This window comes from Tasmannia lanceolata, unplaced genomic scaffold, assembly GCF_043159265.1.
Source record: "Tasmannia lanceolata isolate RefF3 unplaced genomic scaffold, GAP_Taslan_0.1 ptg000020l, whole genome shotgun sequence".
NCBI lineage: Eukaryota > Viridiplantae > Streptophyta > Magnoliopsida > Canellales > Winteraceae > Tasmannia > Tasmannia lanceolata.
The window spans coordinates 10,565,363-10,593,317 of NW_027518697.1; the positions used below are offsets into that span (position 1 = coordinate 10,565,363).

The 27,955-nt window shown below is 37.4% G+C and overlaps 1 protein-coding gene across 1 annotated transcript; it reads left to right on the plus strand.

Annotated features, from left to right (window-relative positions):
• On the plus strand, positions 1 to 27,656 carry LOC143855074 (DNA/RNA polymerases superfamily protein). Its single transcript, XM_077365237.1, has 15 exons — positions 1 to 118; positions 1,542 to 1,714; positions 4,847 to 5,020; positions 5,561 to 5,684; positions 5,775 to 5,875; positions 6,009 to 6,095; positions 6,870 to 6,965; positions 9,193 to 9,313; positions 12,272 to 12,400; positions 14,476 to 14,567; positions 14,845 to 14,956; positions 16,081 to 16,409; positions 20,622 to 20,920; positions 22,078 to 22,181; positions 27,475 to 27,656. Exons 1-15 carry the CDS (start codon positions 46 to 48, stop codon positions 27,639 to 27,641), a joined length of 2,181 nt encoding a protein of 726 aa, XP_077221352.1. The 5' UTR covers positions 1 to 45; the 3' UTR covers positions 27,642 to 27,656.
• Positions 27,657 to 27,955: the final 299 nt, after the last annotated feature.

Sequence of the window (27,955 nt, forward strand, 5' to 3'; positions counted from 1 at the left end):
TTCTTCATTTCGCGGGCTTTCTTTTTTCCCTCTCTGATAGAAGCAATGGGTACGACCTCAGAAGGAGGAGATCGGCCATGGCAATCTTATCATACTGTTTATACAAATGCAAAAGCAGGTTATTTTTACTACCCTCTTCTATTCTTTTTTCTAGCTTATCTAGGTCGTAATTTTTGGGGGCATATAACGGGAATTCTAGTTGATTTTATTGATTTGAATGGACTCCTCTTGACCCACTTTCTATTCATTCCCAAATTAATTATCTGATACTGTAATTATGGAATGCTTCATCTTGCAAAAAGAGATGTGGGTTTTTTTTTTTTGGGTGGATTTCGTTGAGGGGATGTTATTAATTTAGGGTTTGAAATTCTTCATTAATTTGAAAAAAGACAGATTACATGTTATTCATACGGGATTTGCTACGCAATTTTGGGGAATCCCATTTTGCGGCTGACTTTTGCTAGGCAATTAGTTTGGGTGTTCTTCTAGATAGACATAATCATAGTTTGGAACTTACAGGAAAACATATGTTTTTGTTGATCTTCATATGTTTGTGGCTTCTAGTAATGTTATCCTTACATGGTGCATAGCGAAGTATTTGTGCTTGTTATCCAAGAAGAGACCGACTTGAGTTTTGCGATTTTCAGAGTAAATAAGAATTGTAGATATAAGATTAAACTCAACTCAACTAAGCCTTTGTCCCAAACTAGTTGGGGTCGGCTAATGAATCCTTTAGAAAATTTTCATGAAGAAGGTGGAAGAGTCTAGCCGGCTCAAATTGACTAAGTCTAAGCCTAACACTAGTTGGGTTTATCTACATGGATCATTTTCTTCCATTCTCTCCTATCCAAGGTCATGTTCTCTGTTATGTTCTACATGGATCATTTTCCACTCTTCGATGAAATGAATCCTACAGGAGATTTGAGATTAAACAATGGGGTAAATTGCCTTGAGTTTAAAGATGGAGAACTTCTGATTTATACTGAAAATTTACAAACTAATTTGCCATTAAAAAAAAAAAAACTACAAAGTAATGCGTGGGGTCATTTCAGGAAAATAGGTTACTAAATTTGTATTGTGTTGGGTGGGGGCATCATTATAGGAATGAATTGTATATGCAGTTAAATAATGTTGTTGCAAGTTTACAGTAATGGATGGGACCTTGGGAGGAAAACATTTGGGGAACAAATGATATTTTGAAATGGAGGGCCACCTCTTTTGTTGGGCTGAAGGATGAAACTAAGAAAGTCACCCTCCATCATTATGACACTATATAATTAGGCTCTCTTATCCATCACTTCTGTTTTGAGTTTATTCTCATGTACCTTTTATATTAAAAGTATTGAAGTATGTGATAAATTTCATTAATGCATTCTTGTTTTGGTTTCCTATATTTCTATCCACAAGTTCAAGCCAACCTTGTCGTATGTTTAGATGCTGCATGATTGATCCCATCTTGGACTTGCTAGCTTACATGCCTTTTTTTTCTATGTTCGCTTTATGGTGCTTATATTCAATAGTATTTACCTTGCAATATTTAGGAATGGATGGAGTTGACAAGGAGAAGGTCCAAAGGATAGTCTATGAGATGAGCAAAGGATCAAAATACTTTGAGAATGAGCAACGCAAGGAGGCATTTATACAACAAAAGATGGAAAATATGCGTGGTCAATATGCAAAGCTCACATTGGCAGACATCTCCCATTTTCAAACGGTGTGCTTGATTATATTACTTTTTTTATTTGTTTTTTAAGTGCTTGTTGTCCTTCTTTTAGGGCCTTCCAATTCATCTTTTGACATTTATATAAGCTCTCTTTTATTACTTCCATGATTTTTAAACTGCTATATACGTCGTTACTACTTATATAATAATCCACTTGTAGTTGTAAGTTGTAAATTAATTAAGCGATTTTGCTTGATTCTGTTGAAGGCTTCCCATTGCGTTCATATACTCACTTCAATTTACAAAAATCAATCTGTGAGGATGAATTCTATTATAAACCAAGTCTGTAATTTAATGGAAACAACATTCCAATTGGTTATCATGTCCAGGAAGTCATTTTTTTTACTGAGCCATGGAAACAATTAATCAGAGCTTTATCTCGGTGAAGGCTAAAGCCATATTCTTCACCTCCTCATTTGGAAAGGGGTTTCTAGTTTGAACTCAATTCCTTATTGTTGATGTATGGGAAATCCCTAGGATCCAACTAGGATGACAACTTACCTGGAAGTACATAGATTCTTGAAATAGTCAATCATGGTCTCTTTTGTGCTGTTTGTAGTGATGTTTTCGTGTTCATTGTGATATAAATCTAAGTTGAATGATCGAAGTAAAATGAACCTTAGATCAAGAGAGAAAAAAGAGACAGAGACGAATAGGGGGAAGGAAGAAGAAAGAGGAGAAAGGGAGAGAAGAAAGTGTTCCAGTGGTTGGAGGAAACCCAATCCACAAACCTTCTTCTTTATTAAAGCAAACCCAACTCATGAGATTGGGGTCCACACACATAAGTCGTAAACTTAAGTTTAAGATATAAGGCAAAGTGACATGTCTATCCTTCCACTAAAACCCAAGACCAAAAATTTTCTGGATTTTTCTACACTCCCCTCCAAGCTGGGGCATAATTATCACACATGTCCAGCTTGCCAATAATATCCATCTTTCTACTAAAACCCACGGCTAAAAATCTGCCTGATTCTTCTACACCCCCACTCAAGCTGGAGCATAATTATCGCACATGCCCAGCTTGCCAATAATATTATGCAGATGAACTCGAATGTAGCCTTAGTAAATGTATCAGCTAATTGAGGAGCAGATTGAACAAATGGAGAAGTGATGGTTGGAGAAGACACTTTCTCATGAACAAAGTCACAATCCACCTTGATGTGCTCTGTGTCATGGAAGACTTTATTAGAGGCGATACATATGACAACTTGATTATCACAATGATGCCTCTAGTGGCAGATACCTCAACACCCAATATCTTTGAGAAAAGAATGAAGCTACATTGCCTCATATGTAGCATTGGCCATCAATCGTTATTAAACTTCCGTCAAAGAATGAACGACCACATATTGTTTCTTACTCTTCCATGTCACTGCCTATCATCTGAAGAGCCAGCTCAATCAGCATCACAGTCCCCTCGAACATCCAAGTGTCCATGATAATTAGGAATAATGCCTTTGTCTGGCGATCCTTTCAGATGCTTTAGAATGCAAATAACAGCCTCATAATGATGTTTGCTCGGTGTATGCATGAGTGGACTTATCACACTTACATCATAAGTTGCTTGGACGTGTGATAGTCAAATAAGTAAGTTTTAAAAAAAAATCAATGATAACGTATAAAATCTCTCAAAGGATTTGAAATCTATCCATGAAACTGATGACTCAGCTCAATAGGACTATCAGCGAGTTTTGCTCCTCGAAGATCAGAGTCAGTAAGAAGATCCAAGACATATTTCTTTTGAGAAATAAATTTTCCTTTCTTCGATTTTCCAACCTTGAGGTCAATGGTCGAGGTTTTGTTTCACAATCTTGAGGTCGCAGGTTTGATCCCAGCTTACCTACCAAAAAAAAAATAAAAAATTCAATGCCCAGAAGGTACTCGAGGAGTTTGAGATTTTTAATATCGAATATTCTGCCCAGATACTTCTTTACCTCAAAAATCTCCACTTGACAGTTCCTGATAAGCACAATATCATCCTCATATACTACCAAAATAGTAATGTGGGCTTCTCTCTTCAACAGAAACACATAATGATCGTAACAACTCTGTTTAAAACCAGTCTTGAGAAGGGAAACACTTAATCTGTCAAACTACGCTTGTGGTCATTGTTTCAAGCTATATATCGCCCTTTTTGGATGACACACTTTTCCTTATCCCATTGAGAACAACCACGAGGAACAGTCACACACACACACACACGTATATCTGTCTGTCTGTCTGTCTGTCTCTCTCTCTCTCTCTCTCTCTCATATATATGAGTAAAGGGTTCCTGCGCTCGAGCGCACAGAGACAGGTGTGGGCCACATGGGGGGGGAGGGGAATCCAAAGCATTCATTTGATGGGCCCTTTCATGGATAGGGTGTCCACCAAAAATCAGCTCCATTGGATCACCATAGGGTGTCCATTTGTGGGGTGAAAAATGGGCAGATTTGTGGACAGACAGTATCTGTCCATTTTCTCCCCCACAAATGGACACCCTAAGAGGGTCCAATGGAGCTGATTTTTGGTACACCCCCCCATCCATGATGGGGCCTGTCAAATGAATGCTTAGGATCACCCCCCCAATGCGGCCCCACGCCTGTTTCCAGCACTCGAGCGCAGATAAGCTATCTACGCTATCCTTTGAAAGATTGCCATGAAGAAATGCATTCTTCATGTATAGGTGATGTAATGGACAGGAGCAAGTTACGATTGATTTTTTGAATAAATTCATTATCATTCAAAACGAAAAAAAGAAAGAAGAGAAATAAACCCTTTCTAGTTCCTTAAAGATGGACGATTAAATAGGTCTGGGAAAAAAAAGAAGCTGTCATCGCATTTTATATTTGCTTGTCATCTAAAATGACTCCAGTTTGTGTACTATTTGTTTGTTTAATGTATCATCAAAGATACATTGTAAAAGCTGCTGCTCAAGTTGCATCTGGCACAAATTATTTACTTGTTCTTTATTTCCTGTAAAAGTTAATGCTCAATTTACAATGGTTCTTTTGCTAAGAAGTGCTCTTCTGTTCATCTGCACTCTCTTTCTTTTCAAGGCCATGCTACATCTATTGGACATCTTTCTGAATTTTTATGAGGGATGTGCTTATGTCAATTTACACTCTTTATGTTACTTTCCAGATAGCCGACAGAAGAATTTTGGAACTGGAAGCTACACGTGTCTTGTCAAAGATTTGGCTGCATGTTGACATGGATGCTTTCTATGCCGCCGTTGAGACATTAGAATGTCCTTCGTTGAAGGGGAAGCCATTGGCTGTGGGTAACATGTCTATGCTATGCACAGCTAATTATGAGGTGGGCATTGCTACTTGCAAAATGGATAATGAATTTGAAGTGGAACTCATGGGTAGGGGTGCAACTCGGGTCGGGTTCAACCCAAAAAAAAGTCGGGTTGGGTTTGGTATCCTTCGGGTCAGGTTTGGGTTGAGGGCTCAGGCAGCACGACCTGAGGGAAACCAGACATTTTTTTAGTTTTTAGTTTGTACATTTCAAGCTTAAAAACTTGGGTTGGGTCGGGTTGGAACTCGGGTCGGGTTCGGGTTAAAAAAATGGCTCCTTAGGTTGGGTTGGGTTGAACCTCATCGCTTTGGAAGTTGGATCGGGTCGGTTTCAGGTTGAGTAAATGGTTCCTCGGGTTGGGTTCGGGTTGATGCCAACCCGACCCGACCCAACCCGACCTGAGTTGCACCCCTATCATGTGGTGGCAATTTATGGGGTCTTGGTTGATTACGAGCCTGCTCAGAAACCCATGTAAAGGATAACTAGGGACACTTTAACCTACATCTGTGCTCGAGTTTTTCTGAAAATATAAATGAGTTCTTCTTGATGATTTAGGCACGGAGATTTGGGGTTCGTGCTGCAATGCCTGGTTTTATTGCATGTAAATTATGCCCAGACCTGACATTTGTTCCACCAAATTTCAAGAAGTATACTTATTACAGTGAACTGACAAGAAAAGGTTAGATATTTTGTTCGTTAGGAAGTTTCTGAAGTGCATTCCAATTTGTCATCTTATTTTTAATGTAATTGTGTGTTTTTGTTTTTCCAGTTTTTCATAAATATGATCCTTGCTTTATTACAACAAGTTTGGATGAAGGATACCTTGATATAACTGAGGCCTGCAGAGAAAAAGGCATGAGTGGTGGAGAAGTGAGTTTAAATGAGTTTGTGATTTCCTGGCCATGATTGTGTGTTTTGAGATGACATCTTTTTGTTGTCTTTGTTATTTAATCATCTGTCCTGAATATGAATATATCCCTCTTGTTTTCTAATCTTTGTGAAGATTGCTGAAGAGCTTAGAGGCGCTGTTTACACGGACACTGGCCTTACATGTAGTGCTGGAGTGGCACCGAATCGCTTGCTTGCGAAGGTTCATATGACTTTCTTATTACATACCATACTGCTAACAGTAATATATATATTCCTAGCTATCAAGTCTTTCTTCACTGTTTCTACCCAAGCTGTTTTCGGTCTGCCCCTACCTCTTTTTACTCCATCAACTTGGCACGAGTCGCCTCTTCTCACTGGATCATCCAAAGGCCTATGTTAGATATGTTCAAACCACTTAACCGGTGCTCTCTCTTCTTCTCCTCAATTGGTGCCACCCCCACCTTTTTACGAATGTCTTCATTTTTAATTCTATCTAACATTGTGTGGCCGCACATCCATCTAAGCATTCGCATCTCCACTACACTCATCTTATATATATTTATTTATTTATATGGGCTTACATTTTCTGGTCCGTCGGACCAGATAAACTATCTGGTCTGTCGACCAGAAATAGGGTGGGCCCACATTGTTTGGGTGATCCAAACCATTCATCACAGATCTCAAGCAGGTTATGGATACAATTTCCAGCATTGGGGCCATACCGTGGTTTGATATAAAAGGCTACCCTTCCTTGGGATGCATTTGATTTTGGAAAGAAAATGGGAAGATTGCTTAGGGGAACCGTGACACGTGTTAATCTTTGACTACTTTTAAAAGCATTGCCGTACTAGTCTTTCTTTTAATTCTCGTTAAAATATCGACATAGCACATGCACCTCATTCTGACTACGCTAAGTTCTTCAAAATAATGTTTTAGTATGTCGTTTTTCCTTTCTTCCAAAAGTTTGAAAATTGTCTTCCTTGTCTGTTAATAGGTTTGCTCAGATATTAACAAGCCGAATGGGCAGTTTGTTTTACCAAACGATCGGATGGCTGTCATGACATTTATATCATCACTCCCAATACGGAAGGTATTTCTTGCTTCCTTTGCTATAGTTTTCGAGATTTTGTTATATTAGTTTGCAATCTTTCTTCTTAATATGGTATATGGCCGCTCCGCTCCGCTCTTTATCTGTCTTGAATGTTTATTTCTTGTATTAATATCCCTTCTGAAGAAGAAGAAGAAGAAGAAGAAGAAGAAGAAGAAGAAGAAGAAGAAGAAGAAGAAGAAGAAGAACGATTTAGCTTTCAGCAATGAGCTATTTCAGTGAGCCTCACGCATGACTATTTTAGTGAGCCTCACACATGACTTGGAGTTCAGTGCCTCATTGTCCCTTTCTTCTCAATTATACACATGCCACTTTTGTATGTTGATTTGGGCCACAACACAAAAATCACTAACATTGGATGGGACCGATAAACCATCCTATCAATAGCCTCTACTGAATGGTCGGAAATAAGCAACAATCCACATCCAATGGGCAAAAGTCCCACTGATTGAGCGTTTAAGTTTTTCTAATTTCCATGATTTTGGGTCATCGCATATCCTGTGGAGAAATATTCGATCATCAACTTCATTCCCCATACATATGTGGTGGACACGACATTTCACTGACCTCTAAGGAAAGCAAAAGGCGTGGTAGTAATTCCTTTCGGAAATGGTTGCAATAAGTCATGGAGTTCAAAAGATTTGTTGCCGCTTTAGATTTGTGGGTTATGGAATTTAACGCTGGTTTATCCTGTACTAGCTCACCTAGAATTCTTTGTCAGAATCTTGAAATTATGGACTTCATCCCAGCTAGCATGATGCCCTAGTTTTAAATTTCTACTGTAACTGACACGAAATGACTGACATATTTCTGTTTCTATTCACACGGAAACAAAAACTCATTATGAAACAAAAACAGTACGTGTATTAATAGTGTAATATACCCGTATGTGTTACATAGTTATATTTATATGAAATGCACGTGACATTTGGTGTATTTATACATATAAATATTTATATGAATTACATGACATGAACAGCAGCACGTGTCACTAGGTTTTTGATGTGGTTAAACCATAATGGGTGTTTTTTTTTTCTTTTTTCTGTTTTTTTTTTGAAAATGGCATTCCTCCACAGGAACCGACCCCTTCACACCATGTGATGTTTTTTGAGTATTTATTTGTGCTTATTCTAGCACTTCATGAAATTTCATCTTAAATGTCTATCATTTGTATATGTTTCCGTAATTTTACAAGATTTTCACCAAAATTTGTAACCGAAACCGAAACATTTTTGTTTCCATGCTGGGCAAAACCGAAATCAAAACTGAAATTTAAAACCTTCCCTGGTGCACATAAAGAAAAGAGAAAAAAAAACAGAGAAGGATGGGGAAGTGGCATGGTAAAGAACTGGAAACATAAATTGTTGATTGCTTTAAAAGCTCCCTAATCTGAAAAGTTGATTTTGTCAGATCCGATAGATTGAGGTAGTAGTACCTGATCCATCTTAGGACTCAGACAAACTTATTCTCATATCTTACCATGTCATTCATATCTATCCAGGAGATGAGCAACTGAAATGGCAAAATAACCTCTACTAGAGTGCTTTCCTTTGATTTATGCAACGTCTTTGAGACGATGCGAACTCTGAAATTTGAGATGTCATTGTAAGTTTGTATCACCCCAACTAGTTTGGGACAAAGGCTTAGTTGAGTTGAGTTGAGTATTGTAAGTTTTTAACAAATTATTCTTTTCACTTTGTGGTGGATGGGTTGGCATATTTCTAACCCCTAAGAAATTAAATGTTCATTGTCTCCTTTTGAGAGCTTCTCATTACTTGTATCTAACTTGTCATTTTCCATTTGTCGACTTCTCTTACACTTTATCCATTTCGTATTTTAATTGAAGGGGCTACAATAAGACAAGGAGATCTATGAGTTCTGTTTTGCTTTTAAATTTATAGTGAAAATTTACTTTTCCTTCATGCTCCTCTAGATTAAATTCTTTCTATTTTCTTCCGTTTGATTCCTTTAAGTCCAATGACAGAGGTGTGTATTGTTATGCATTTGGGATTTTGGTTATTGATCTTAATATAATTCATGGGTTAATTAGGAGTATGCTCTATTAATTAATGTACGGTTTAATGCATCTTCTGATCCTTGTGGATGTTTTTAACTTGGTTTTCCTGTTTCAGATGCTGTTTCTAACACACTAATCTAGTTTGTGTACTTAAAATTTGATATATTTCTTAGAAAACTTCTGGTTGCATAGATTGGGGGCATTGGAAAGGTGACTGAACATGTTCTAAGGGATGTTCTTGGAATCAATACATGTGAGGAGATGCTTCAAAAAAGTGCTTTCCTTTGTGCCCTATTTTCCCATTCTTCTGCAGGTTGGTGTACTGGTCCTCTTTTTTTTTTAATTTTTTTTTAATTTTTTTTTATTACTGCATCCTTTCTAATTCACATTTCATATCATTCACAACTCTGAAACTGTTACACACCCAAAAAAAAAACTCTGAAACTGTTTACTTATTGAAATGTGCAGAAATATCTTCTTTTGTGTTCAATAGATTTTGTTAAACTCTTTACAGTGAATCTACCCTGAGCGGCTAAGGGGATCCTCCATAATTGGGCATCCCATACTTTTTTTGAAGGATCTGATAAAAATATCTCAATGAGTACATTTATTGGATGCTTGTACTTCAATGTTTTAAAGGAGCCGAGTAGATAGCTCTTACGGGTAATCACGTTAATTTATCCAATTTAATTTTGACGCATAGATAGACCTTATGGGTAATCACCTCCCCTCATACCCTTCCTCTATCTTCTGAAGACTATTGAAGATCAGCATAAGAATATTCAAAGGCATCCTCTTGGAATCTTATGGGAATACATTTATAATTGTGTTCTATGCAAGGTTTTAAATTTCGGTTTCGGTGCCCATTTCGGACCCCACCGAAATCCGAAATTTGGTATTTCAGTCTGAAATTTTGAGTTGTAACATTTTTTTATTATTTTAAAAATGGCATTTTCTCGAAATTTCCAAAATTTCGCATTTCGGGAAATTTCGGTTTCGGTCCCCACCGAAATCCGAAATTTCAGATTTCGTCCGAAATTTAAAACCATGGTTCTATGTTCTCGAGATTTCAGTAAAAGACATGCCTTCGCTGATGTTTGAGGAATAGTGAACTTATATGGGGGCTCTTTGCCCACGAGTTAATCTGAGAAATTTCTGTTACACAATCGTCAATGTATGTATATACAAACGTAAGTACATACATAATACTTACATATGTACATGCATGCAACATTTTAAGCATAATCTATTAGATTTGAATTAGAGTATTTTAAGAGAAACACTAGTAATTTGAAAAGCTTAGTGGTGGCTGGTGATGGAATAGTATTAGCCACTCATGATCTTCATTGCTACAGCGAACAAGATTTGGCCACAATCCCTGTGATAAAAGTTATTCCTCAGAAACTTGCATATATTTGGGAGATAATATGACAATGTGGTCCAATATGAAGTACACAACTGTTGGGCGATCGAGTGTAGAAGGAGAATGTTGGGCAATGGATGTAACACTAGATGATTTAACTTGGCAATTGAAGGATATTCATGTTTTAGTCAAGTTAACCGTAATTTATTGAACAATATTTATCCTCGACACCATATCTTCCATACCCACGTCGATATGCTTCTGATTGCTGGATTGGTGGTCCCAGGAACCACCAACCACTGATTGTTACCTCTGCTTTAATGTGCTGTACAAACAAAACTCTCCGATGGCTTTTACTCACCGACTCGGGGAATTCTCTCGTTGGATGCCCTCTGAACCTTTTTGAGTGCCAGATATAGGTGCTACACACCATGTGTTAGCTGACTCGTATATTCCTTTTGCTTCCTCTCGAATTTTCATGGGTGACGGGTCATCCTTACCTATCACAAATGTTGGTTTGGGGTCTACGTTTGGTTTGGGATCTACCTTTGGTTTATTTACTATCCTTGTCATTTATGTTCCTAGCGTTCGACATTAGCTTTTGTTTGTTACTCAATTTACTTCATAGTTCCATTGTTATATTATCTACACTGATGTTTTGTTTAAGGATATGCATTCGGGGAATCTCGTTGTTAACGGAATTCATTGAGGCAATCTATACCTTTTGTCTGCACCACAGATTGTGGGGTCTTCTGTAATTCAAGCTTTGACGTCTTCTCCGCGTCTGCATTGTCTCAATTGACTTTAGTTTGGCATCATTGTCTAACACAGACGAATGATCACATTCAGACTAATGATCACATTCTCTAGTCTTTATTGCCACAGTCTTTTATTTCTATATGCATTAAAGTTTTCGAGAAGAAGTATTGCCTTTGTTGTCAACTCAGGAGGCATCATGAATCTTTAACGTCATCCAATAAAAAAAAGTACTTTTCTTTCGAGTTAATTCGTCTCACATTCTCCGGGGCTAAAAAGGTGAATTTTAATGGGAAGAGAGTGCAATGTCAGCTGCAAAGGGTATCATTGTGAAGAGTAATTCATGAACTGATGCTTGACTTGAAACAAATTGGGACTTTAATAAGAGTGGTTGGCATTGTTAGCTGTTATTTTGGTAACAGAGGGGAAGAAAAAAAAAATCAAGTGCAAGATAAAAAGTGATATTACAACCTGACTTTTAGAAAAAAAAACACTGAGGCATAAAAGTGGTGAGATTTCTGGACATATTATATTACTTTTGAGCATGGTTTTAAATTTCAGCCGAAATACAGAAATTTCGGATTTCGGTTGGGACCAAAACCGAAATCCCCAAAACCCGAAATATTGGAAATTTCCCAAATTTCACCCGAAATTTTGGGTTTAATTTCGGAAAAATGAATTTTTCCCACAAATTTTCTAATTTTTCGAAATTTCGAATTCAAAATGTAATTCAATTTTTCCCCAAATTTCGCTCAATGTTGAAACCGAAATTTAAAACCTTGCTTTTGAGCATTTACATACCGAACTGCTGGCTGTTGCTTTTGAATTCGTTTGCATTTAGAACTCGTAGTAGTGCTATTGCAGATTTCTTTCTATTGCATCATCATACATTTTACAGTTTGATCCTAGGGAACTTAATGGTTGGATTTATTCAAATCTCATAGAAAGGTCAATTATAGCAAGTTGGAGTATGTGTTTGCCCTTCTTGAGTTTCTTACACCAATCTTTGCTGCACAGCCTATTCACTGTTCAATGAGCCATAGTTTTCATGTGTTACTATGATTCCAATCCATAATTTTGTTTTAGCAAACATTTTGTGTTTGTTCTATTTTCATAACTGTCTAAGGCAATTTCGTGATGTTTTTGTTTTAGAGTTTTTTCTATCAGTGGGACTGGGCTTAGGAAGAACAGATAATCCTCAATCAAAATTGCGGAAGAGTATGAGTACTGAGAGAACATTTCCCTCCACTGAAGATGAGGCATTACTTTTCCAAAGATTAGGTGAGTTTCTAAATTTGCATGTTCGTTTTTTTTTTTTGAATGGCTAAATTTGTATGTTCTTTAAGTTATCTACTTTTGTTCAAGTTCAGGTTATTGGTTATGGGATCAATACTTGTAATTTTGACAAAATGTGTTGAATCTATACCTTGATTTCATGTGAATTTGTGCCCCTCATGGACACAGGTTTAATGCCAGCTTGGATAAGATAGTATTAATTCTTGATAATATAGAAGAAATCGTGTCTCACATGAATGATCACTTCATAACTCATGGCACTTGGACTTGCACGCCCAGGCATGATCTGGAAACTTGCATTATGACTTGATAATAAATTTTTCCTTACAGAATGAGTATTGGTGAGTGAAACACAAGATGCGTTGTAGTAAACTGCAATGTCAAAATTGGAAATTGTCTTCCATAGTGTTCACAACAAATTTCACATGCATGAAAAAGAGAATACCACACATAAAATGTACTGGGATCAAATTTCCCTCTTGCGAGAATAGATTTTATTAATTTTGGCAGGGATCGTACACTTCCAGCTTTATTGGCCGTTAATTACATTTCTTGAAGAAAGAAAATACCTCTGATTATCCATCAAGAGGTTCCTTTCTAAATACAGCTTTTGTTAATTGTCTTCCAGAAAGAGGGATTTTTTTCTTTTGAAGATCTGATTTTTGTGAACAAATCCTCTATAATTAAATCTCCTTGTCCTGGAAGAGATTTTCTTGATCTTCCCTTGGGGGAAATGTTATCTTTGTCAGCTTCCTCCTCGAGGAGAAAGGTCTTCTCCCTTTAGAGTCTCTAGGAAGACATCCTAAAGGGACCTTTAGAGAGAGACTCTCTAAAGGGATTTTCCATTGTCTTTGTCATTTTTCTCCTGGAGCTTTGTCATCTTTCTCCTAAATGAGAAATGTCTTTTCCCTTTAGGGAGTCTCTGGGAAGAGATCCTAAAGGGACCTTTAGAGAGAAACTCTCTAAAGGGATTTTCCTCCATCTTCCTTTTTGGGAGTCTTCATCTTTATCATCATTTTTCTGGAGGAGAAAGGTCTTCTCCCTTTAGGGAGTCTCTGGGAAGAGATCCTAAAGGGACCTTTAGAGAGAGACTCTCAAAAGGGATTTTCCTTCCTCTTCCCTTTTGGGAGCCTTCATCCTTATCATCCTTCTCCTTGAGGAGAAAGGTCTTCTCCCTTTAGGAGTCTATGGGAAGAGATCCTAATGGTACGTTTAGAGAGAGAGACTCTCTAAAGGGATTTTCTTCTTTCTCCCGAAGGAGAAAGGTCTTCTTCTTATCTTCTTTTTGGATCCTCTTGGGAGAAGCCTACAAAAAAAGAAGAAAACACTGTTAGCTAACAATCTTTTCTCACCTTTCTTTCTCCTCCTTCCTCTTCCTCTTTTCTTCACGTAGCTTTTTTTTTCTCACAAAGATCCGATCCCTTTTCTAAAGGATCTTCAGTCTATTTATAGAACTCTCATCGAGTGGTTAGCAACTTTCACCTCACCCAATTTTCTCTCAAGTTCACGATCTCCACTTCCCTTTTTGTGGGGAGTCACGTAACTCCTTTTTGAAAAGTGGGTGGCTCACTTCTCCTTTTGCGAGAGTCATTTTTATTTCCTAAAATTTATGGATTTAACTTTTTATATTTATCCCTTTTTACTTTAAGGGATAGCGTAATGCGTAACCACTCCTTTCCTCTCTCTTCTTATTTTAATAAGGGATTTTACTATTTTGCCCTCGTTGTAAAATTTCGAGTCCAACATAGTATTGTTTTGACATCAAAATCTTTCATTTGAAAATTTTGTAATAAATGCTAAGATAATTGCTGTAATTATAAAATGCATCACCTTTTTCTTTTTCCTTTATTTTGTTTGATTGATATATAGAAATTTCATTAAATCATACTACTCCTACTACTACTACTATGTGAAACAACCAATTACTCCAAAAGCTCAAGCTGTTGGAGAAGGTGTTATTTAATCTTTTACACTTAAACACCTATATTGTAGTATGTTTATACCTTGGAATTTGCTAAGAAGCAACTGGAAGTGTCTGACTCTAAAGTTTTCGTTTGCAGCGGATATTGCAGAAACATTATCAAATGACATGCAAAAAGAAGGCCTTTGTGGTCGAACATTAACGCTGAAACTTAAGACTGCATCTTTTGAGGTCTCTTCTAACTTCATTTTCATTGTTTACCAGTAGCTTTCCACTTTTCTTACTATAGTGTTTTGGGATTCTTAGAATTCCATATTAATGTGTTTAGTCCTTACAGCACGGATAGTAAATATGCCTTCCATGTTATCTAGGATAATATAAAAAATTAGAAAATAATCTTATTTAGGTTTCTCTTGGAAATTCTTATTGTATTGTGTTAATAACATGTAGGAATTTAGATTTTTTTTAATTATTCTTCCAAATTTACTTATACATCTATTCATTGCAGGTTCGAACTAGAGCCGTTTCTTTGCAAAAGTATATTTATTCAAGCAAGGATATTTTAAGTCATGCTTCCAAGTTGCTAAAGGCAGAGCTCCCTCTTTCTGTGAGGCTGATTGGTAGGGAGGTTATTTGCAGTTTTTTGAAGATTGATACACAAAAACCGATGTTCAAATCTCCTTATTTTGTCTGTTCCTAAAACTTGCTTATTATACACTGCAACATGATTCCATCTTCTTTATAGTTGTAAATAAGTTTATCAATCAATTAAATGACCCCAGACTTCTGCTGGGAAATAATTCAGGATCAGAGAGAAAATAAAAATTCTTTCTCTGATCTGGAATTTTATGGTCAAATCTGGAATTTTCTTGAAAGTGTGCAAAAATTCAGGAAAATATGCTGGAACTCAAGAAAGATCAGCTATGATACCAAATTTGATGTAAATCTTTGAGGATCTAATCAAGAAATGCAATTTGAGTTCCAGATTCAGCCAAGAATAGTGAATGGATAAAAATATTCTATTAGAAAACAGTCCTAAAACAGTATGTTGCTGGAATCACAGAAAATGAGCAAAAAGTGCAGAAATTGAGCTGGAAATGAATAGAAAAACAAGAGAATGTGAACAAACATAAGAGATGATAAAAGGAAACAATTTTTTTTATATTTTTTTTATAGAAAACTCCAAGAGAGATACTTAGCTTTGCGATGAACTCATGCCAAGAAGAAGAAGAAATGGAAGGCCTTCAAATCTCAGGATTTCCTCTCTAACTTCCTTCAAAAATTTTCTTACAAGCTGGAAATTTCTTCCTCCCTAAGCTAAGGTTTTCAATTTCTCTTCAAAATCATCAAAGAGTCCTTAAATGAGTGTAGCTCCCTCTTATTTACAGAGGTTTCCTTCCATTTACATTTAAATCCTTACTACAAAGCCCCTCAATCTCTCAAATATTACAAGCGTACTCTATATACAAATACACCCTACTAAAAGAGAAATTACAAGTAATGCCACTTAAGACTTATTACATTTGTGTCCCTATTCTACTCCTACTAGAGTAGGCCCATTCAACACTTCGGCCGGGACCCGGTCCTCATCACTTTGTCATTCAGCCATTATAAATGCAGAACCGCCCCTTGCAGCCAATGGGGGCGCCCTTTCACCCCATTTCTGCAAGCGCGCCCTTCAGTTTAGAATACCTCTGTATGATTTTTATCTCAAACTGATGTTCAAATCTGATTTCATTGACAGGCCTGCGCATGTCACAGTTTAATGATGATAAATTTGGTCAGGCTGATCCTATGCAGAGAACTCTCACAAACTTTGTTATCTCAGGAGATATGTCTCTAAAAGTTACAAATGGCAGCTTCCAAGATTCAGAGATTAATGATAATCAGCTTATGCATGTAAATGAAAGTAGCCTTTCCAATGATGGCCAAGATATCTACCTCCTAGGTGCTGTGGGCCCATCAGATACTGACCATCTATCAGATATTGAAGACAAATGCCACACTTTCGGCAATGATGCAAGTGAAACGCAGAAATCCTGTGGACCTGTGGAAGTTGAATATCCAGCCAAGGTTTGTAGTTTAGTCCAATCCTTTACTCATGTAATTTCACTCCTGAGACTATCTTTTGGATATGCATTTCTACTCAGGATTCTATGTACTTTTATTCATGTCTGTAATTTTATTCATGCCTTCTCCTATCTACAAGTGTGTCTATTTCTTATGGATGCATTTCAACAAATATTGAATTTTTTATTTGTGCTATTTCAGGACATTTTGAATGTTATCTACTAGATTATTTCTGTTGGAACTCGAAAAGAAAGAAGATGAAGAAATAAAAAGGAAAAGAGAGATAAAAGAATGTGTTAGGGTTTGATTCACCTCCATCCATGAAATTCATACCTCTTTGTCTATATGTATATATGTATAAAGAGGGTGAAAAACAAAAATTACACTAATGACATAATGAAATTGAGCCCTACCATAACCCATAAAACTAATTACTAAAACTGTCAGTAAGGTACTAAAAAAACTTTCTAATCTCAAATCTCCCTCAAGATGGACAAATGAAATCAAACCTACTGACAGAGCATAAATATCAGTCATCCTTGCTTGGAACAAATGAAATCTAACGTGCTGCAGCTTATTGCTTTGGCGAAAATATCAGCCAATTTATATTGTGATCGAATGAATGAGTCTAGATACTTCCTTGTTGATGAATTCATCATTAAAAAATGCCATTCATTCTCAATGTGATTGGCCCTGATAAAACATTGGGTTATTCGCAAAATATGTAGCTGCCTTGTTATCATAATATAATCTCAGTAGAACTTTAACCTTGAATTCGTGTTCTTCTAAGGACTGAAGCCAAACCAACTCCAAGGTAGTGTGATGGGTAAAACATTACTGAACAGTTAAGAGAGTAAGTTTACTTACAGGCATAACATTCAAAGGAACTTTTTCTACAGTTAACACAGCATAATCTTCATAACTAGGACGTGTAGTACTAACACTATGAAACTCTAGAGGTGATACCATCTGCTAGAATAATATAACTAGCAGGGGAAGATTTATGTAACAAGGTGAAAATACCCATAAAATGATCGGATACTCGTTAGCCAATGACCCATGGAGCTGATGACAAGAAAAATAGTACAATACTTGAGTTGGCATGCATGACATAGTGGACACAGAAAGCACTTGGAATGTTTCCTAAACTTTCATTAACTGTTAATACTCTTCTCGTGTGAGCTACCATATTATCGTTTAGAGAAGGTTGCTCAGTGGAGGTGTTCACTACCACATCCTTGCCTTCTTCATTGTATGATACCTGATTGGGCATGGTGGTTTACCATGTAGATCCCAACAGGTATCATTTGGTAAATGTGTGAGCATTCTTATCAAATGAATAGATTTCACCCAATGATTCCATTATCTCTTTAACAGTATAAAAAATCACATTACTGCAAACTGATGGGTCCGTACTATTCCAGAGCTATGTCATAATTTGAGCATTCTCTTCGACCATTGGAGGTGGTTTGATCCATTGAATTTAATAAACGTTATCTTGAGTCCAGGAAACTCCAAAGGACCAATCATACCAGGTCTTCCTATAATTTACCCTTCATTATAATCCCAAAAAAGTAAATATGTGATAAAAAGGACTTACTGTGGCCGAAACGAACCATGTAGGGTTTGTAGAAGCATGCATAATAGCTGAAGTCACTACTTCACTTTGTAGATGAGTTGGAACAAATCAATTTATTTCAATCTTGACTTTGGGACTAATATTTATCTGGACATCCTACAGAAGACACAATCTCTAGCTCTTTTATATTTTGATTCATTAAAAGATGAACTTAATACACAATATAACCATCGAATAACACACCCAACCATTATAGTGGCTACACAATTCGAAAACCCTATATTAGAATCATATAATTTCGAAAAAGGGAGAATAAGATGAATAAGAAGCAAAGAAGTGATAGGCTTAAAACATGATCAGAATTTCTATGATATCATGTTACAAGTGAAAAGAAAAGAAATGAAGAAGAAGAAAAGGAATAAAATAAGGGGAAAAGAGATGGACGAATTCATTAGGGTTTGGTAGAGCTCACCATAAAAAAAATTTCCCTTTACACACACACACACACACACACTAGAGGCAGGCAGGCAACCTTCGAACGCACTCTCATTAGAAGGAAAAAGACATATGAGGAGTAGGAGTTCGAATGAATCGAACCAGACAAGCATAGTGCATGTGCTTGAGGGCATTACTTACATCGAGGAGGGAGGCGAGTATGCGACCATAATGAGGACAGCACCGATGACTCAAATCTTTTATCATTGATATTCACTTGATGTTTGAGACTTTGAGAAATGATATTATCTTGTGTCTTTTTTTTAAAGATTATTATTCAACATGCATGAGTTTGGATGAGAAATAGATGATTAGTACGTGTCAAGTTTGTTAGCAAACAATTCGTATTACGTATTGAATAACTTTTTTTTGAATGATTACGTATTGAATAACTAATCATGGTACTTTCTATTTGAATTAATAAATTTGGATGAAAAATGAATAATTGACTTTTTTATTCTCTAATTTGTTTATAATTTATTATTATTATATATATATAGATAGAGAGAGAGAGAGAGAGAGAGAGAGAGAGAGAGAGAGAGAGAGAGAGAGAGAGAGAAGGGTTCCTGCGCTCGAGCGCAGATAGCTTATCCGCGCTCGAGTGCTGGAGACAGGGGTGGGGCCACATTGGAGGGGGGGGGGGGGATCCTAAGCATATTCATTTGGAAGGCCCCATCATGGATGGGGTGTGTACCAAAAATCAGCTTCATTGGATCACCATAGGGTGTCCATTTGTGGGGGTGAAAATGGACAGATACTGTCTGTCCACTAATCTGCCCATTTTTCCACCCCACAAATGGACACCCTAAGCTGATTTTTTGTGGACACCCTATCCATGAAAGGGCCCATCAAACGAATGCTTTGGATCCCCCCCCCCCATGTGGCCCCACCCTTGTTTCCAGCACTCGAGCACAGATAAGCTATCTACGCTCGACCGCAGAAACCCTTTTCTCATATATATATATATATATGAGGAAAGTGTTTCTAAGCACATGCTCAAAAACACATGTGGCCCACATATTTTGGGGGGTCCAAAGCATTCATTTGGAAGGCCCTTCCATGGATAGGGTGTGTACCAAAAAGCAGCCCTATGGGATCATCCTAACCCTGCCATTTGTGGAGGGGAAAATGGGCAGAAACATGGGCACACAGTGTCCGTCCATTTTCCACTCCAACTTTGATCGGGTTAGGATGATCCTATAGGGCTGATTTTTGGTACACACCCTATCCATGGAAGGGCCTTCCAAATGAATGCTTTGGATCCCCCAAAAAATGTGGGCCACATGTGTTTTGAGCATGTGCTCAAATAAGTTTATCTAAGCACGTGCTTAGAAACACTTTTCTCTCTCTCTGTCTCTGTCTCTCTGTCTCTCTCTCTCTCTCTCTATATATATATATATATATATATATATATATATATATATATATATATATATAGGTAAGCCAGGATTGAACCCTCAACCTCAAGGTTACATTGCAAATGATCCAATTTCAAAAATGCCATTGGGCCCTTTCATGAGCCATCCCCACATCATAACCTATCAAATTAATCACTTAAACCGGTGTTTAATAACATAGATGCGGGTTAAAATGCGGTCAAGAAAAGTCCTTGTCAACTCGGCGCCGACGTGGCCAAGAACGCGGTTGACGTGGTCATAACTCGGGAGTCAAAGGAGTTTTTATTGACTTTGTAGGGCAAAACGCAAAACTCGGTGACAAAACGCGGACTGTGGCCTATGGAAAAGGGAGTCGACTCGGGGGAGTCCATGACGACGCAGGGGAGTTTTAAAACTATTACTTAAACATAAAGTAAACCACTAAAAGCACATTCTAATCTCAACTACTTCATCAACTTTATTTCGTTTAATTGATGGCCTTTGCTAGCATTTTTGACATTGATTTTAAACTGCAAATCGATAGCTCACGCTGTTAAAGTCATTATAACGTAATGATGATTATAGTTTTCCTATTAGTTCTGCACCTAGTTGGGTTTTGCGTAGTTTTCCTATTTGTTCTACACCTAGTTGAGTTACGTTTATTTACTCAGTGGTAGTTTCTACAATAATATGTTTTTTTTTTCTTTTATTCAGTTGATTATTCATGAGGACCATGACTCATCAACCCAGTTTATGCAATTTCAGGAAATGAATGACCTACAAACAATGAAGGCAGAAGATTTGTCTTCATGTAGACAGTTTGAAGCCAATAATCTGGGGGAAATGTATGACAAAGCCAACCCATCAGATAATAATGTGGCAGTCTCATCCAGTCGAGAAGAAAACTCATTTTGGATAGATGACTATAGATGTTCGCTGTGTGGGTTTGAACTGCCTCCTGATTTCGTTGAGGAGAGGCAAGATCACTCTGACTATCATTTTGCTGAGGTGCTTCAAAAGGAGGAATCTACACACAACTCAAGAGTCCTTATGCAGAAGCAAAGGTAGCATGCTGTTGTTATCAAGGTTTAAAATTCCGGTTTCGGTTCCAGTTTTGGACTTTTGCTGAAACCGAAATTTTGGCCGAAATACCGAAATTTCGGCCAAAATTCGGTAAAAAAAGATCAAACTTGTGCCGAAACTTTGGCCAAAATTTTGGAAAAAAGTAAATTTCAGCCGAAATTCCTGAAATCTCGGTCGAAATTGCCAAAATTTTGAAGTGTTAGGCTAACACATATATTGGAAGTGTTAGGCTAATAACAACCATGGTTTTAAATTTCGACTGAAATTTGTGACTCTGGTCTAATTGGTTTCAGTCTTGATCGAAATTCAAAATTTCGGATTTCAGTCGAAATTTAAAACCATGGTTGTTATTAGCCTAACACTTCCAATATATGTGCCATGCTGATTATCAGAAAGTGGGGTAATTTGGCCATGGATGGAGTCCTTCCATTTTAAATATATAAATAATTGCTTAAAAGATGACCCGCATGCACATCTAGATGTGAGCCTGCATATCTGCTCCAATGTACCTATGCTCATGCTTACTGGATTCCATACATATTTGAATGTTCAGGGAAGAATTTGCTGTGACCAAGAAGAATGATTTGGAGAAGTTCAACAGACTCAGGAATAGTTATTTCACTCCATGCATTTCTTGTTCTAAACAGTTTGTATCTATTATATTGGAGTTATTTTGATATAATTCAAATTTACAAAAGTATCCTTTCCGTTCTCCAAGTTAAACTTGAAAGTTTGACAGTGATTTTTTTAAAAAGTTGGCATTTCTATCAACTTTTAAAGTTGAAGCTTGGTTCATACATTTCCATTGCGAAGCCAATGTTATCCATTGTCTATAACACCAAAATTTTAAAATGCTAAAACATGAGCCTGTGAGTACATGGATATAAAATTAAATTAATAATAAAGAAATAAAAGAAAAAAATCAATGAAAACATGGGCCTGGATCTCAAAGGTTTAGCATGTCTCATGTATGAGAATTAGGCATGTTGTGGCACCTTAACACTACATCACTTCCAATAAATGAGAGCTACAATACAGTTTTAAGCTAGTGGGATTTTCTTTTTCTTTTTTTTTGAATGGTTTTTTCTTTCTTCTTTTAAGCATTCCTTTTGATATAGTCTTATTTATTGTTTACCAGGTTTGATCAAAAGGCACAACATGCCAAAGAAAGTGCACGCAAAAAGCGCAAGCCGTCTCCAAAAGACAGCAAGCATCTTACCATTGATTTGTTTTTTAATAAAGGTAAGCAGAATCTGTAGTATGTTATCTGTTTGTCATGTATATAGCCAAAGGCAGTTCTTTGACTTCAGTATTACTTTCCAGCGATCCTTGTTTATACAGTCCTGTGTACCATAACTGATGAGGTTTCAGTAGTTTTACCTTTCTTGACAGCATTGTTTGGGGCTTAACCCCAGTTCATGATAATAAAAACTTCTCAGCATATTTATGTTGAAAATGTTTCATTATGTTCCAAATAATCATTTTTTTCAGTTTCTCTATTCTTCTTGTTTACACAAGATTTTACCCCTGTTTCTTTAATCTCTTTTTTTTTAGTTAATTACTGTGTTGCATGGATTCTTTGCTCCCCTATGCCGAATCCATGTCGACACGCGAATCGGACGTGGATTCACGTTGGACACCTCAGGATTCTTATCGTAGTCGTGTCCCGCATGAATCTTCTTTTTTCAGGCGAATCTAACACATCGTTGTCCCTTTTAGAATGCGAACCATGTATATTTTCCCTTTAAATGTGTTTTCTTCCGAACTTTTTTTAAAAGCACAACCCTTCCTCTCTTAATTAAAACCCTAGCGCCTCGATTCTCCACCCTCAAATATTGGCCACCTACCCCTTCTTCCACCCTCTTAATAAAATTCCTAACATCTCAATCACCCTAAAAAATCTCATCAATATATATAATTAAAATTTAAAATTAATTTTTTTTCTTATTTTATTTTATAAAAATTACCAAATACACGAATCCAATCCATGCAATATAGGTTAATTATATTAGATAGTGTTTCTTTAATCATATATGAACTTTCTCCTGTGCTGTGATATGTTCTGAAGTAGCAAGCGCCAAGCTCTTTCATCATGGTACCAATGGCTTCCTATGTTTCATCAGTAATCTTTTTGGTTCACGGGTTTGGCTAACATAGTAATCCAAGTGCAGGTTTGGGTTTGACACCCCTTATGTATCACCTAACTGCCTATTCATCTACTTTTACGCCAGATTTTAGACTATTGCTATTTATCAGTAGCTAGCTGTGGCTATCAACCACTCATGCCTGTCAGATTTATAGGATAGTCTCCCCACTAGTCAATATTATTCGTTTCATCTTGGTAGAATTGCTGAAGTGCCCTGGTTTTGTCATATACCCTCGCCAGTACTAGTTTGGTTTGCATATGTTTGTCTTCTAATCTATATAAGACCTTAGTCTGATCTTCTCATCGGAAGGCTCAAGGACAGCAGAAGGCCATGACTGCGCCACTTCAACAGCATCACAAACTGTTACAGGAGTTCATTGAATCCGAAAATGATTGCAAACTGTTGTATAGTTACCATGGATAGCCTTGTATCCCTTAAATTTCCCCCTGATTTATTGTTCTTTTTGAATTTTGAATAGGTTTTCCTAAAGAGGAGAACTCTGTCCTCTTGCAACCGATTTTAAAACATTTTATAAAGGGAAATGATATCACTACTACTGTATTTTGATGATCGCACTCCTCACATGCACCATTGGATGATCCAAACCGTCCAATAGATGGGCCACAGCCTAAATAGGTTGTGCCCCAAAAATCATTTCCATAGGTTGATCCTAACCCTCCGATTTATAGAGGGAATGAATATTAGAGGTTTGATCCTAACCCTTTATAAATTTATATACAAGTCTTTGTTCCCACTCAAACTGAGAGAGAAAAGTTCATCCATTTTTTTGTTTTCTTTATGTTATCAGAGCATACCAGGGAAATCAACTTCTCTTGTTTCTAAGAGCCTTCATCCAAACTCTATCACCATGTCTCCATACTCTTCATCAGCGAAATACCCTTACCCAGCTCTTCTGGCGACTTCAAATCCGTGTCTAATTTTTTTTTTTGATAGGTTTTTTACACGAGGCATGATGCCCAGGCAGGCGTGCCCTCAACCTAATGGCCTTGGGCGCAACTTGCGTTCAAAGACTCGATGGTTCACAGGATTCTGCATCTAATTATGCTTCAAAGTCCAACTCATATATCAACGCTGCCAACTTCATCTCCTTGAATTTGACTCAAGCCAACTACCTCTTGTGGGAGACCTAGATACTGTTGTTGATTGAAAACTAAGAATCACAGGCTTTATCAAGGAATATATGCTTATATCTACCATTATAAAAAAATGCCTATATACAATCCTGATGTCGACTCATCTGATGGAACAAAGAAAGTTCTGAATCAGACTTGATATCATGTACTCGGACGAATTGGGTTGCGAAGGCATGGATTACAAGGATACTCTCTCAAGAAGTCCTTGATTTCGTTGTAGGACTGAAAACCTTTTCCAACTTTTGGTGTGCATTGGCAGCAGCTATTGCTCAAAGTTCTCCAGCTTGAGATTTTGAGCTTCTCATTAAAATGCAGTTTCTGAAGAAGGGTATGTCTCCACTCTCCGATTATTTGCGTCAATTTATATCCATTTGTGATCAATTAAATGCAATCGGTAAGCATGTTCCTGATCAAAGCAAAGTTTTTGGTTATTAAGTAGTATTGGACCTAAGTATGAATCACGTCCAATGATAATGCTAAAAACCATGTTTCCTCGTATAGTGATTTAATTCCCTTTTCTTTTTGTTGATACTGGGAGAGAGCTAATCTCCCCCAAACAGGATTAAACTCGATGTGCAGTTAACGAGAAGATGAGATGCCAGAAACACCAACACACGAAGCAACAAACACATGATCTACGTGGTTCAAGTGTGCTTATTATGTCCGTGGGAGAAGATAGTTTCACTATTTCGATATTAGGGTTACCAACTCTCGTTTCTACCTCTTCTCTCAACCAAGAAAATGCCCAAACTGTCACACCAGTAACTCTAATATGTGGTTCTTCGTCACACACATTAGTCCATCAGTGTGATGAATCACCGCCAGAATACAAGACATCTGCACACTTCAAAGCCATGGATTATGGACTGAAGGACACCAAAGTGAATCTGTGAATCACTTCATGGCCTTGTATGGTCCGTCTTTTGGAGGTAACAAAAATAGAAATAAATAAAAATTTAAAATTTTCACGTCCAAAGGCGAGGGTATTCCACAGCCTGAGAAACCCAATCTCAATGTGCATCTCAGGAGCAAGGATAGTCAAGTGGACAACTGCAAGGACACCCACAGCAACACAATAGAATGGTGAAAATGTTGACGTCTCTCAGATCTGCAAGAAAAGTAGCCATGATGCTCTAAAATGCTGGAACTCTTTGATAATAGTTTTCTAGTTGATGACACCTCGGATTCCCAAGATTAAAATGGATTCCCAGACATAGGCATTAGCGACGTCAAAGAAAATCCAAGCAAACCCACCAATTTAATTACATATGAAGGGTCTGATTCTGTTAGGAGGGAATGCAGAACGCTTGAGAATTTCTCACATTGGTGAAGGAAATATTGTTAATGGCACGCCTTCTATTGCCTTGAAAGACGTGTTATTGCTTCCTGAAATTAAGAAAAGTCTGCTTTCAATATCCCAACTCACTACTGATTACCTTTGTTATTTTGAATTCAATAATGCTGGGATTAAAATTAAGGATCTGAAGAGTGAAGACAAGCAGAATACTGACATTGGAGAGTAGGCACAATGGGCTTTATGGCTTTGGATGAAGCAATGGTGGAGGCATGTTTCTCCAATCGTTTTCAGGTAACAGCTGAAGATGTATGGCATCAAAGGCTAGGTCATCCATAAGCGAGATTTTGTAACATCTTCCCAGTAGTGGTTCTATATATGGTAATTACGAGTCTCTTGACATTTGCACAAGTCATCAATTGAGTAAGTGTGTTCAATATCTCAACTCACTACTGACATTGGAGAGTAGGCATTGATTCTCTTTGTTTTCCATACTTGTGTAACCATGCCACAAATAAATATGAGCCAAGATCTATACCCTGTATCTTCCTTTGATACAGTTATAAGCATATGGGATGGCGTTGCGTACATCACTCAACTGGAAGGGTCTACATATCCCGTCACTTTATTTTCAATGAATTTTTCCCCTATGCTCCATCTACTAATCCTTCTAGTATATAGAACCTGTGGTGGGAGAGCTGTCTGCTTTTACATATTAGATGGATCCTTCAGAAGCCGAGCAATCACAACCATCTAATGATATTATTCCTTCGGCCGCCGACTGAGCTCATCTTTTTTCTGGTATACCAGACTCGACTCAACATGATCTTGAGATTGGTGATCATGTTCTCAATATGCAAGGTCATATTGATATTCACCAAACCAGCTGATTTGGTTTCTCATGTAACACACCTGAGTTTGAGGTCACCTCACAGCCTCTTGATGCTCATCCAAACCTACATGTTGAGACACAGTCTTCATCTCCTGCACCATCCCCCTCTACCTCTCAGTCAATTGCTGTGTGCCAGCATACCATGAAAACAAAGAGGTGTTGTCTGCCAGCCCAATCCCATGTGTGCCAACCCTGCATCCATCATTATAACTGAACTTAAGCAGTCAATCAGCCTATGGAAAGCAGCAATGCTAGAAGAAATGACTTCCCTTGCCGCTCAACCTCGAGTGCCATAATTTCCTAGTCAAATCACTTGTATATGGATTCTTGCCAATTGTATACTTGAACTGTACTACTCCTCAGATGCTGACTAGGCAGGATGCACTATCACTCTTAGATTAACCATCTTATTCTGCCCCTATCACTCATAGATCGACTATTGGGTTCTGCAGGTTTCTTGGCCCTAATTATCTTTCGTCGAGTGCCAAGAAACAATCCATTGTTGCTCAATCCATCGGAGAAGCAGAGTACCAAGCAATGGCGTCTACAACTATAGAGTTGATTTGGCTCTTGTTCATTCTCTGTGTAATCGGAATTGCCTAAAAGAAACCCGCCACACAAATCACGCGGTTCATTCCATCTAAGCAATAACTAGCCGATATCTTTACCAAATCCTTGCCTTGGAATGTTTCACAGCTTGCAAGTCAAACTGGGCCTTTGGCCATTCCCAGGATCCACTTTGAGGAGTATAGAATGTCTTAATCTATTATTCTTTTTTGAATATTTAATAGGTTTTCCTAAATAGAAGAACTCTATCCTTTTGTGACCGACTGTACAACATTTTATAAATTTAATTACAAGTTTGTTCCCTCTCAAGCTGAGAGCTGAAACTTCTTCAATTTCTTTGCTTTCTTCATAATCAATGCCTTGTGTTTAAAGTTCAAAACCAAGGCCATTATCATTTATTAGGGACTGTTTTCTTTTTTAGCTTGCGAGTCCTCTGGCTTACCACATCTTGATTGCTTCTTCCGCCTTTTTCATTCACCAGATCAGAAGTCTTTTTGCTATAAAGCTTTGATTGCCACTTCAGAGTTACTCTTCCCCTCTCCCCTTGTGAATCTGTACGGGTCCCATTATTTCCCACCAATGCGAATGGGCAGATGGAAAATCCATAGGAGAGAGAGAGACCAAGATGATGGAGGATCAAAAGGTTAGTTATATTGGTGGATCTTTGAGTTTGTTACTTAGAAGAGACAATGCTATAAAGTTTTGATTGCTACTTCTGAAAGTTTCAACATGGGTATTTAATCCATAGGAAATTGCTTCACTTCACTTGTATTAGTAATTGGTTGTGAGCTTAAGCTATATGCAAAAGATAGAGAGAGCTTACTTTTCTAGATGCAACTGCATTGTGTTTTGGAACATGAATGCGAGGTGTGTTTTGGCTTTAACCAAGATCCTATTCTTTTAAGAGAGTTTTGGTCCCATTTTCTTGCCTGTGGGAACAGATTCAATTCAGCAACATGGTC